This window comes from Phoxinus phoxinus, assembly GCF_949152265.1.
Source record: "Phoxinus phoxinus genome assembly, chromosome: 10".
In the NCBI taxonomy this organism is placed as follows: domain Eukaryota; kingdom Metazoa; phylum Chordata; class Actinopteri; order Cypriniformes; family Leuciscidae; genus Phoxinus; species Phoxinus phoxinus.
The window spans coordinates 34,450,853-34,463,496 of NC_136885.1; the positions used below are offsets into that span (position 1 = coordinate 34,450,853).

General features: G+C 37.3%; 1 protein-coding gene across 4 annotated transcripts in view; it reads right to left on the reverse strand.

Annotated features, from left to right (window-relative positions):
• Positions 1–11,822: 11,822 nt before the first annotated feature.
• The window catches only part of hamp (hepcidin antimicrobial peptide), a 1,905-nt gene continuing 1,083 nt past the window's right edge, over positions 11,823–12,644 (reverse strand). For all 4 annotated transcript variants that reach the window (XM_079626401.1, XM_079626400.1, XM_079626399.1 and 1 more), the window contains exon 3: positions 11,823–12,286. In XM_079626401.1, the coding sequence (XP_079482527.1) occupies positions 12,188–12,286 (99 nt within the window). In that variant the 3' untranslated portion in view covers positions 11,823–12,187. The remainder of the gene's footprint in view (positions 12,287–12,644) is intronic.

The following is a 12,644-nucleotide window of genomic DNA, read 5'->3' on the forward strand; positions in this document are numbered from 1 at the left end:
ACACTGTTGTATCTGAACTGGACAGAGCTGGACGACGACATCAGCGTTTTCTGCAGAACTGCTTTAAAGATGAAATTAACTAATTCAATAATTGATGATCTTTGATGATCAAACATGTACATCAATTAAAATTAATCAGGCAAAAAACAGGCAGAGCGGTAGCTTTACTCAAAGATCAAATTGAGAAAAATAATAAAAAGAGAAAAATGAGAATTCGACTGGCCTATTTTTTTTCGTTAGATGTGAATAAATAATATTGCATGTTTTTAAGTCAATAGTGATTTACATTTTGGTCATAAATTGTAATACATAGTATACAAGGAACATTTTTATTATTACAATATGTATGGTTCCCTAAGTCAAAATGAATGGCAATAAAATCCGATTAAAAATTATTGTAAAATGAGAGCTGTCAACTTCCGTTGTAAAATGAGTTTTGCATCATCAAACTGCCTGACTTTTTGATCTGCATGTGAGAAAATCATATTTTAAAGTTTTTAATGACATATTTTGGTCATAAAAATCTAACATATGGTTTATATAATATGGTTAAACAGACAGGGCTTAGGTTAAGCCAGGATTAGGCCTTCAATTGGGACATTTAGCTTTTATAAACATGCCAACAAAAAAACATTACTGATGTGAATCTTGAGACAAAACAATGGCACTGACATATTTTAAGATGCTTTCAGTTAAAACCGCTCAAACATGGGTTTTAGTCTTGGACTAACTTCGTCTGTCAAACCAGAGTATAGAAGAAGAAGAATAAAATATAGTACTGGTATATTAAATACTGTGCACAAGTTATTCATACTACTTTTTTGAATCTTTTTTTTTTTTTTGGTCCACAGAAAAAACTAACAGCTAATGGTTTTGGAAAGACACAAGGGTGAGTAAATAATGCCAGAGTATTCATTTTTGGTGAATTATTGCTTTTTCACGTCTTGCCAATCCCTTTCGAGGCTAAAACTGTTGCCTATACTCGCCTTGAAGATTACAGCAACATGATCTGATGCATCCAAGTCTGATTTCAGGATTAGGCCTTAGTTTAATTAGGACATTTAAGTAGCTTTTATAAACATGCCTTATAAAAAATGTGCATCTTGAGACAAAACAATGGCACTGACATATTTTAAGATATGCTGTTAGTTAAAACCGCTCAAACATGGGTTTTAGTCTGGGACTAGTTTAAGCCTTGTCTGTGAAACCAGAGGATAAGAAGAATAAAATATAGTATATCAAATATTGTGCACCATATATTCCTATTCTTATAAGAATATGAATAACTTGTGCACACACTCTAAAAAATGCTGGGTTGTTTCAACCCAATTTTGGGTAAAATATGGACAAACCCAAATGTTGGGTTAAAAATGTAATGTAAAAATTTAACCCAACGGGTGGGTTTGTCCATATTTTACCCAAAATTGGGTTGAAACAACCCAGCATTTTTTAGAGTGCAATATTTGATGCTGGGTTGTTTTAACCCAAACCTGGGTCAAATATGGACCAACGCAACCCAACATTTTTAATTAAAAGATTTAACCCAACGGCTTGGTTTGTCCATATTGTCCATATTTGAAACAACCCAGCATTTTTTAGAGTGAATCTTTTTATGGTCCACAGAAAAAGCTAACAAATGGTTTTGGAATGACACAAGTTTTCAGTTTTGGTGAATTACTGCTTTAAGTAATGCCTCACATCTTGCTAATCACTTCCGAGGCTAAAAATGTTGCCTACTCGCCGCCTTGAAGACTACAGCACATGTTCATGATGCATCCAAGTCTGGTTTCAAACTCCATCTGCGTGCGTTTGGCTCCGCTGGACTGAACACAGACGCCGCGAGCTCTTCACTGGGAAAGTCTTTCGTGGGGGATCAGAGACACCCCACATCTGTGACACGACTGCAGATGGTGGCCACGTGGAGATGATCTGCAGTGGATGATGAAGTGAGCAGGGCAGGTGGAGGGGGGGTGCTTGCTCACCTATAAAAGCGCAGTCCTCTCGGGAGCTGAGTCAGCGTGTGTTCAGCAGAGCCGCATGCGTAATTCCACCAAAGACCCATTTGTTTAGGTGTCTCTGCACCCCTGTGTGGAAATAACTCAAAGAAGCTCCAGTGGGGCGTGCATGCTCAAAAAAACACATTGGAGCGGACGGCTTGCTCTCATTCCAGGCACACTCAGCAAACCAGTGTTGGAAACTGGAGTGAGAAGGCCTAAAACATTCCAGTTCAATCCATGAATTTGATGTGAAGTGGCCGACAGATGCAGAAATGGGATGCAAATGAAATGCACGCAATTGCAATTCATTCAAAACGCTGTGCTAGATCTAAAATTTTAAAGAACTGCCCATTATTATGTTCATATACAGCATAAGGGAACAACACTATTCCCTTAGTCTTCCACAAAAATATTTAACAGCAGAAGTGTTTAAAATTTATAATAATCAGGATTGTTTCTTGAGGAGCAAATCATCATATTATACTGATTTCTGAAGGATCATGTGACACTGAAGACTGGAGTAATGATGCTGAAAATTCAGCTTTGATCACAGGAATAAATTATATTTTACAATATATTCACATAGAAAACAGTTATTTTAAAATGTAATAATATTTCATAGTTTTTACTGCATTTTTGACCAGTTGGAGAGCAAAAGAGACTTTTTTTATATGTATTATTTTTAGTAATATAATAATATGAATTAGTATATTAGTGTCAGTGTGTATATATATATATTATATACACACTAACATAATTAATATTATTATATTACAAATAATTAATATTATATATTCACACAATTTTAAATTATAAAGATAAGTAGATATTTGCATTTTATTTAAATTTTTTAACATTAAATTTATTATATGTAATAAATTCTCTCAAATAAATAACTCAAAACTCATTTTATGGACCGTTGTGGAAGAACAATGCTCTGCAAAATCTTAAAAATGGAATTAAGCAACTATTATTTATGATTTGTCACCAAACATGTAATGAAATTTCTCAGCTGTGTGACTTGAATTTCATTGCAAGAGCAATTGAATCAATTCCTCGTCCTGTCACTCCAATTCAAATTCAAATTCAACATCCTATGGGACGTGACCAATTCAAATCACGAATGAAAAGATAGACAATTCTTAAATTGTGAATTTCGCCCTGCCCTGCAGCGCGCGCACACACACACACACACACACACACACACACACACACACACACACACCTTTGCCAGTGGCGTGTGGAGTCATCATGTTTGTCACAGGGAGGAAGGCCCAGATCTCCCTGCACGAGTCCCTCGCAGCGCAGGACTGGATTGGTTAATGTGTTGTGTGTGTGTCATTAACTGCTGCTGTGAAGATGTGTACAGATGCTCGAAACCTCCAGTGATCAGATGAGTGTTGCGTAAGCCGCAGTTTATAAATGATCACGCAGGAAGGAGCGAATACAAAAGCGCAGACAGAAACTGTAATTAGGACAGCTCCCCTGTTGGTATAGAGGTGCATGCGTGTTACTCCTTTGTTTCATTTCACACTGCACATCACAATCACATTTACTGGTTTTATGTGCACAGATTTTGGTTGATCTGAATGAAATGCAATGTGTCCGCAGACTCCAGATATACAGTTATGCATCTAAACCTAGAGGTCAAAGTTTGCCTGTTAGTTCGCCCCTGCTGGTAGATGCTGTAACTGCAGTTAAAATGCTTGTTTGTCGATAGCTGGGTATTTTGATCTGCCAGAAACATAGAAATTAAATGTTTTACCAGTGCCGTTTGGGCTCTTAAAATCATAAAATTACTCTCAGAATATAATATAAATAATATATTATTTTATATTTATTAAAATATTTTAATAAATGAATTTACACTTATTTAATTAAGTATATAATGTAATACATAATATATGAAAAGACAAGAAAAGGATGGATGGATGCATTTGTTTGCTTGTTTACATTTTTGTGGTTCTTTAAAATGTTGTGGAGGCAGTTTTCTGGACAGTGATCCTTTGTAATAAAAAAATGCACATTATTCACACAAACTACAATTAGGTTCTCATGAAGCTGCAGAGTTATAACATACAGTTAGGAAACAAACACAAAATGTAACATAAAAAAAAATATCAAAAGTTTAGAGCTATTACAATTAATCATTTAAAATACAAGAATACTGACCGTCACGGGGAAATCTCAGAGTCAAAATAAGATACACCGGTGTTTTGCCAGATGAGAAGTTTATTCTATCTTTTTACTATTTTAATTCATTTTACTCTAATTAATTTTATAACTGTATCATTTATCTCCTTTAATTCCTTTTATAACTGCTTTAATTCCCCCTGCTTTTATTTTGTGTCTATTTTGCACTATGAATTCCTAGTGTGATTATTATAATTCCTTTCTATGTAAAGCTTTTGAATTTTCCTTGCTTTTATTTTGTGATTATTTCCTCTGTAAAGCACTTTGAATAGGCCCTATGCACCGCTGCACTACTTCCTGAACTTGTGCAGGCATCTTTGTTTCCTGTCTGCCAGGATTGGCCAAACTGATTAATCCAGGTGTGTCTGATTATTGTTGTTGGTCAGACACACCTGGATTAATCAGTTTGGCCAATCCTGGCAGACAGGAAACAAAGATGCCTGCACAAGTTCAGGAAGTAGTGCAGCGGTGCATAGGGCCTATAGCCATGTATGAAATGTGCTAAACTTACCTTGCCTTAAAATTATAGACTTTTTTCAATAGTTTTTCCCTTTAAAAAAATCTTCCCGGGGACAGAAAAGGTTGAAGAATCGAGCATCTACTGCTTCACTTCTGATTATATATTCAATGGAATTTGTCCTGAATTCAATCTCTCCTGTCCCTCAGGAGCACGTCTACAGTTTTTCCATCTTCTCCACGTTCAGATACTCTAATGCATCGTGGTCGAGACAAATGAATAGACTATGTTTTTGCTCTCTTGTGCTGGAATGAAAGAGACCATGCACCGACAGACAGCTGGACGAGAGAGAGGAGGAATACACGAGCTGTTGTGTTCAGGTTTTTGCTTCTCTTTGAGTTATTTGTGCAGGAGCTGCTGCACACGTTTGCCTGATGAAGTGGTGTAGTCAGCAAGAACAAAGAAACAGTGACTCACTATTCTGTGTCGCTTTAAATTCACCTGCGTCAGTGTGAGCATATGGAGCATATCTTTCTGAAAAAGCAACTCTACTCACCAATGCCGTTATATATAGGATTTTCTTTCTTCCTCGCAACACAAAAGCATAATGTCCCAGTGGCTCTTTTCCATGTAATGCAAGCAGTCAGTGATCACAGACTGTTAAAAAGCACATCTTGACACTTGTGTTGATCCCAATAGGCCATGAAACCTGTCCTCCAGCATTCATATTCATCATCATCATCATCCGCTGTTTGATTGGCACATGTGAAGTATGCGAGCTGCATGCTGCCATCTTTGCTTGGTATTTCTGAGCCAATCACGTGAGCTGTAAATCCCATGTGACCAATCTAATGTTAGAACTCCTTGCAGTTCAAAAGGAGAAAAAGTTTGCGACCAATTACATAACATAACTATTTGCATTTTTTTTTTTGCATTGATCTCCAGTGTAAGTTCCAGCTGAATAATGCATGAAACACACTTGAAGTAAATGCACTGAAGAATTGATATAACATTTGAAATATGACAACTTCAGTGACCGAAGAAGAACAATTCATAGTGTTTGCTGCAAAACACTCTCGATAATTGGGAATGTTTTTTAGTTCTCTATTTTCCATTCGAAGTAAATGAAGGATATTCCTGCTTGATATCTCCAAACTTTTGTTGCTGCTCAGAAATACATACGTAAGAAGCGTTAGTTTTGCAGGTGTTCAACTGTCAACACAGACGTTTATGATGAATAACCGATGCTGTTTAAGGCGAGCATTTATTCTGCAGGTGAAGATCATTTACAGTGTTTTACACTCCTGGCTCTGCAAAGGTTTGCTAAACTGTGTGTATTGTCATAGGCTTTGACTGACTGGTGCATATTTTTATGGTGCACCATATTTTATGTGCTTAATTTATGTGCCTTTATTTAGCACCAAAACTTTGGAACAATCTTCCCAACATTGTCCGGGAAGCAGACACACTCTGTCAGTTCAAATCTAGACTAAAAACACATCTCTTTGGCCTAGCATACACATAACACATTATAGACTTCTATAACTCAATGTTAGGCTGCATACCGTATTTTCCAGACTATAAGTTGGAAAGTCCTGGTCCTGCGACTTATAGTCAGGTGCGACTTATATATCAAAATTAATTCATACTGACTGAGATGAATCAAGAGAAAACCCTACTGTCTACAGCCGCGAGAGGGCGCTCTAGTTAGCGGAGTTGTTCAGAAGCGACACCGAGGAAGAACTCAATGTATTCAGTGTTGAGGAGTGAGATCGGGAGCTTGGTGAACTTGTTTACCGGTAACTTGTTGGACTCGCTGGCTAATGTTAGTTTAGCCTATTCAGCTTCCCAGATATATGTTCTTTATGCTATTGTGCAGCTGAATAACTGTTAATGTGTTACGCTAACACACCGGACACCTTCAGCTGTTGTTCTGTGTGCTGTTGTGGAGCTGAATAACTCGCCTTTCCAGAATAAATGTCTGTTCTTGGTCTTGGATTTTATGAAATAAATTTCTAAATAAATGCGACTTAGTCCAGTGCGACTTATATATGTTATATATGTTTTTTTCCTCTTCGTGATGCATTTTTTGACTGATGCGAGTCATACTCTGGAGCGACTTATAGTCCGGAAAATACGGTAGATTAGACACTTCCCATAAATCCTGATGTACTTGGTACATCATAAGAAGGATGGCCTCTACGCTAATATAAGTCTCTCTGTTTATCCCGAGGTTTACCGCAGCCTGTCGGATCCAGGCCGTATCCGAATCTGATGAAGGACCTGCGCCTGGACATGACGACAACGCATCCTGAAGTGTCAACTAGTCTCTCCGCTGTGAAGGCCTCATCGACACGACAGCCATCGGCACTGATCCTCAACAACTCGTCTCCAAACCGGCGTGATGACTCCAACTTCCAACCGGATGGAAATGGATAAATACTCTGAATGTTCTGATCCAATCTGACTTCTGACCTGTAATGCTGCCTGAATCATAATCATACACTCTTCATTCGTTGGCCAGAGGAGAACTGGCCCGACTGAGTCTGGTTTCTCCCAAGGTTTTTTTCTCCATTCTGTCACTGATGGAGTTTTGGTTCCTTGCCACTGTTGCCTTGGCTTTGGCTTGCTTAGTTGGGGACATTTAATATTCAACAATATTATTGATCTGCCTTACTTAAAGGGGTGGTAAAAATGTCCTTTTCACAAGATGTAAAATAAATCTCTGATTTCCCCAGTGTGTGTGTGTGAAGTTTTAGCACAAAATAACCCACAGATATTTGTATATCGCATGTTAAAGTTGTCACTTTTTGAGGGTGAGCAAAAACGCACCGTTTTGTGTCTAGCCCTTTAAATGCAAATAAGCTGCTGCTCCCGGCACAGAGGGCGGAGCTTCAAGAGCTCATGTGTGTTAGCAGCTCTGATTACCTCACGCAGACACATGAAAATGACAGAAACTGTTCTGCCTTTAATGTTAAAACGGAGTCAGACAAAGATGGAGAGACTTAAGAAGAAGTGACAACATGTAGAAGCAACAGGATGTCTCTGAACGGTTAGTTGATGAATTTATGTTGCTGATGTGGAGTTAACTATCTTCAATTAGCATATTCTGTCATGATAATCTATAAATCGCTCGTAGGAACTGTTGTGAGATGCACACAGAGTGACTTTCTATTGCATGTGAAAATACGGATGCTAAAGTTTGAGCTGACTCACAAATGTGCTCGACTACAACAACTCTTCCTCTTCTCAACTTGGACTATGTGTTCAGGGGGCGGGGTTTATGTAAATTTTAGGGTTGGTGATGTCGTGTACTTCCTACCAGCCGTTTGTTGTAGTCCTTTTCTTTAAAAGCAAATATCTCCCCTTGCTTTGAACTTTGAGCGTTGTAACTTTGCAGATGTTGTTTATGATCAAACAGCAACATTACACACTAACTACAGTTAGAAAAGTGAAATCGTAATCAACCACCCCTTTAAGGTGGACGATGACACAATTTTTTTCTAGAAACAAACTTTGTTGTATTATTTTCATGTTATCACTGTGAAGCTGATTTGATACAATCTGTATTGTAAAAAGTGCTATATAAATAAAGGTGACTTGACTTGAATTAAAAGTTGTTGTTTTTTTCCATTGACTATGCATAACATCATAATTATAGTATTGAATTGTAGATTCTGTTTCATTTCAACTTCCGACCTTCTGAGATTAAAGAAACGCAGCATTAGAACAGCTGGAAATACACGTGGTTCACTCGAGAAGGGCCTGGTGTAATATCACAGGCAAATAAAAACGCTTTTTAGTACTGCCCTCGATTTATGGCGTATACTAAATTATGCATGAGAGGCCAGCCTTTATGTATTAATCTCTGCACTGTTATGTGGCTATGTGAAAGGTAACCGCTATCATCATCGTCTCTGAGCTCTGTGTAAAGAAATCTCAGAGAATATAGGATGCTGCTGAATACATCCTAATACAGTATGTCGTGTACGAGGAGCAATAGAAAGAGAAATCACACAGACAGTCGATAGCACAAGTTTGCTCTGGATCCAGGCAGAAGTTCCAGTTGTTGGAGCCGAGATAAGACTTTACACACCAATGAAACTACTGGAGAGTTAAACCCTGGTCTTAAAGGGACAGTTCACCTCGAAATAAAAAGTCTGTCATTTTTTACTCGTATTTCTGGAACACAATGATTCGCCGCTATTTTGCATCCAATGACAGTTCATAGCTCGATTAAATTCAAGTCACATTTATTTGTATAGCGTGTTTCAATATGCATATTGATTCAAAACAGCTTTACAGAAAATCCATGGTTCTTTATTATAATTTAGAGTAATGGGTGAATTACAGGTCACTGTGTCAATGTGATGTCCACATATCATAATTTACAGTTCTTAGATAAAACAAATCATGCAATTTGTATTATCTAATCATGCATTATATTTCATATTAAAGGAATACTCCGACTTTTTGGGACTTTAGCCTATTCAACTTATCCCCCAGAGTTAGATAAGTCCACACATACCTTTTTCATCTCCGTGCGTGCTATAAGTCTGTTTGACGCACCCACCGCTAGCCTAGCTTAGCACAAAGACTGGATGTGAATGGTTGCAGCTAGCATACTAATCCAAATAAGTGACAAAATAACGCAAACATTTTCCTATTTACATGTGTGATTTGTATAGTCACAGAGTGTACAAAAAACAAAGTCACATGAGACACAGACTATACACTATACAAATCACACATGTAAATAGGAAAATGTTTGCGTTATTTTGTCACTTATTTGGATTAGTATGCTAGCTGCAACCATTAACATCCAGTCGTTGTGCTAAGCTAGGCTAGCGGTGGGTGCGTCAAACAGACTTATAGCACGCACGGAGATGAAAAAGGTATGTATGGACTTATCTAACTCTGGGGGATACGGCGAATAGGCTAAAGTCCCAAAAAGTCGGAGTGTTCCTTTAAGACAGAAAACAATAAGCTCATTCAAGCAATTATTACACGTTGAGATTATATTAATACATTACATTAAAAAGTATTAGTGATCATGTCTACCAAACTCCAAAAAGTATATATGTGAATATATTGCAAAGTGTAATTTATTCCTGTGATCAAAGCTGTATTTTCAGCATCATTACTCCAGTCTTCAGTGTCACATGATCCTTCAGAAATCAGAATAATATGATTTGATGCTCAAGAAACATTTATGATTATAATCAATGTTTTCATCACTGTGCATGTGAGTTTTCATGTGAAATCAGTCTTGCGTGCAGTCTTATATTTCTCAATGAAATGCTTTACACAGTAAATTTTTAAAACAGTCAATTTGTATAATGTTCCCATGACAAAATCATAAACTAAATCTCCAAACCCAAAAGTGCTCAGCAGTTGGAGAGAGAGAGAGAGAGAGAGAGAGAGAGAGAGAGAGAGAGAGAGAGAGGGAGAGAGAGGGAGAGAGAGAGAGAGAGAGAGAGAGAGAGAGAGAGAGAGAGAGAGAGAGAGAGAGAGAGAGAGAGAGAGAGAGAGAGAGAGAGAGAGAGACTAATTAAAACGAACGACTCCAGGTGCTGCCTGCGATCGACACAAGCGCATGTTTGCGTTGGTGGTTTGCCTTGATTAAAGTCTTCATCCATTCTGCTTAGGAATCTCAGGAATATTGAACAACACTGTTGAGTTCAGTATAAATTATATAAAATGCATGATGAAAAAGCTATTGAGTTTTGAGAAGCCACTTAAGAAACATAACAGCAGCTTGCCTTTATGTCCCAACATGCACATGGTGTCTGTTATAATAGTGAGACGCCCATGTAAGGAGCGTTAATCGCATACTTGCCTATTATATAGTAGCTATAGGTAAAAAAACAGTTTGTGACAAGAGAAGTCTGAATTCACAGTACTCATAAGAGAGAAGGCTAAAAGTACAAGGATGATCTACTACTTCCGGATTTATGAATGACAGTGAAGCGACGCAACTGACACTAGATCACATGATAATGACAACATGGCAGATGTAACATCCAGATTGCATTCATATATCCATAGATATCCATAATAAAGGCTAGATGTCTTACGGCGGAGTCTCGAACGGCATCACCGGCGGCCATCTTGTCACAGGCAAGCTTTCTGGCGGGCTCTGTGGTTCCTGATGTAAGGTGAGTGATCGGCACGAACACAAATCCTCTTATCTCGCTGAAATCTTGACGGATTTACTAACGGTTTGGTTTCTTACAAACGTTATTACCGTGGCTATAATTTTGGATGCTTGAACATGTTGAAATTACAATTATTCATAAGTATGCAGTGTCATAACTACATCTCTGACGTTTATAACAAACCAAACCGTTTGAAAATCGGTAGAAAATTGAGCACGTTTTTAAAAAAAAGTACATGCACCATTAAAACACAATGTTACGAGTGAGCGAGCTGACTGTGACAAGATGGCCGCCGTGTGCGGAAGTCGACCTCCATTGGCCAGCAGCGCGGACGAGACATCTAGCCTTTATTATATATCTATGACTATATCTGTAGGCCCACTATATACTTGTTTAGCGATTGCAAAGTAATTACTTATTCAAAATAAGTTAGAGATGTGAGTTTGGATGCAGTGTTTTAAGGTTCTCGTGATACTCAAGATACTCAAACTTCGAGCCCAAATATAAAAAGACAATAATGTCCAAACTAAATGCATCGCGACAAGCTCGATTGAAAGTGAGTGATGTGTACTTGTGATGGCCAACTATTCTTATTTATGACAACCAAGGTTTGGGTTAAGCCATAGAAAATATTATTAACCTGATATAACATCAATGGATGTCTATGCAATGTCCTCACTAATATAGCCTGTGAAACAAACGTGTGTGTGTTATGTATTTTCTATACTCACTAAAGTATCTTGTTGTTTGCTTATAGAAGCAAGCTTGCCAAACTCAATCAATAGTGAGGAGAATCAGTATTGAATCAATACTTGTATGATGCATGAGTTGCAGTCTGGCTCGGACTGTCTCTGAGGTGCATTAATACAACAATGATAGATATATCTGTGTGTGTGTGTGTGTGCGTGCGTGCGTGCGTGCGCGTGCGTGCGTGTGTGTGTGTGTGTGTGTGTGTGTGTCAGTGTTTAGCGCCCCCTAGCGCTTCACCACTGACTGGAATCAAAGCAACAAAACAAATCAATGTTTAAAAATCATTTTATTAAAAATGTTTTTTCATTATACTAAACAATCATTGGTGTAACATGTCTATGTACACAGGCATAAAATATATATACATGTATAAAATATATAAAATCATAACAGCGTTCAAAGTGTTAAAAAAAGTAGGTGAGTTCACTTCGTATTGTCTGTTAGATTTCAGTAGCTGCAGCTTTTACAAAGCAGAATGCATGGAGACAGTCTGCTTTTATACCCGTTTTAAACAACTTGTGCGACAAGGGGAATAATTTCAGGAGGGATTCTGAAGACAAAATTCCTAATAAGTTAATGTTTCAAAGAAACTATTTTCCCAAGCGCGCGATCTCCGTCAAATGCCCACGTGATCAGAATTTACAGCAATATCCACAGCCTTTGTTGCGACAGCAGTTGCAGCAGTATCTGCACAGCGAGAGATGACTCTGGCGTTTTGTCCTGAACAATGCCTATGAGGGAAGAAAGACATTTGAATTAGGGCCAATTAAAAACAAGCAATATCACAAAATAATAAAATTTTCATAAAATTATCATAAAATTAACTATTTTAATAAAATGTAATTAACATTTAGTCAATTCATTATTAAATAATATTAAGTCTATTAATTAATAATATAAATTAATATTAAATTATTTTATTTAGAATTTGGGGGAATTTGTTTGTAAAAAAAAAAGTTGTGGGAATTTTTTTGGAATGACCAACACTAAAAACAAGCAATATAATAAAATAAAACCAGATTAATAACATGCAATTCATATTAATTATAAATAATATATATATTTTAAAATAGAATTTGGGGGATTTCT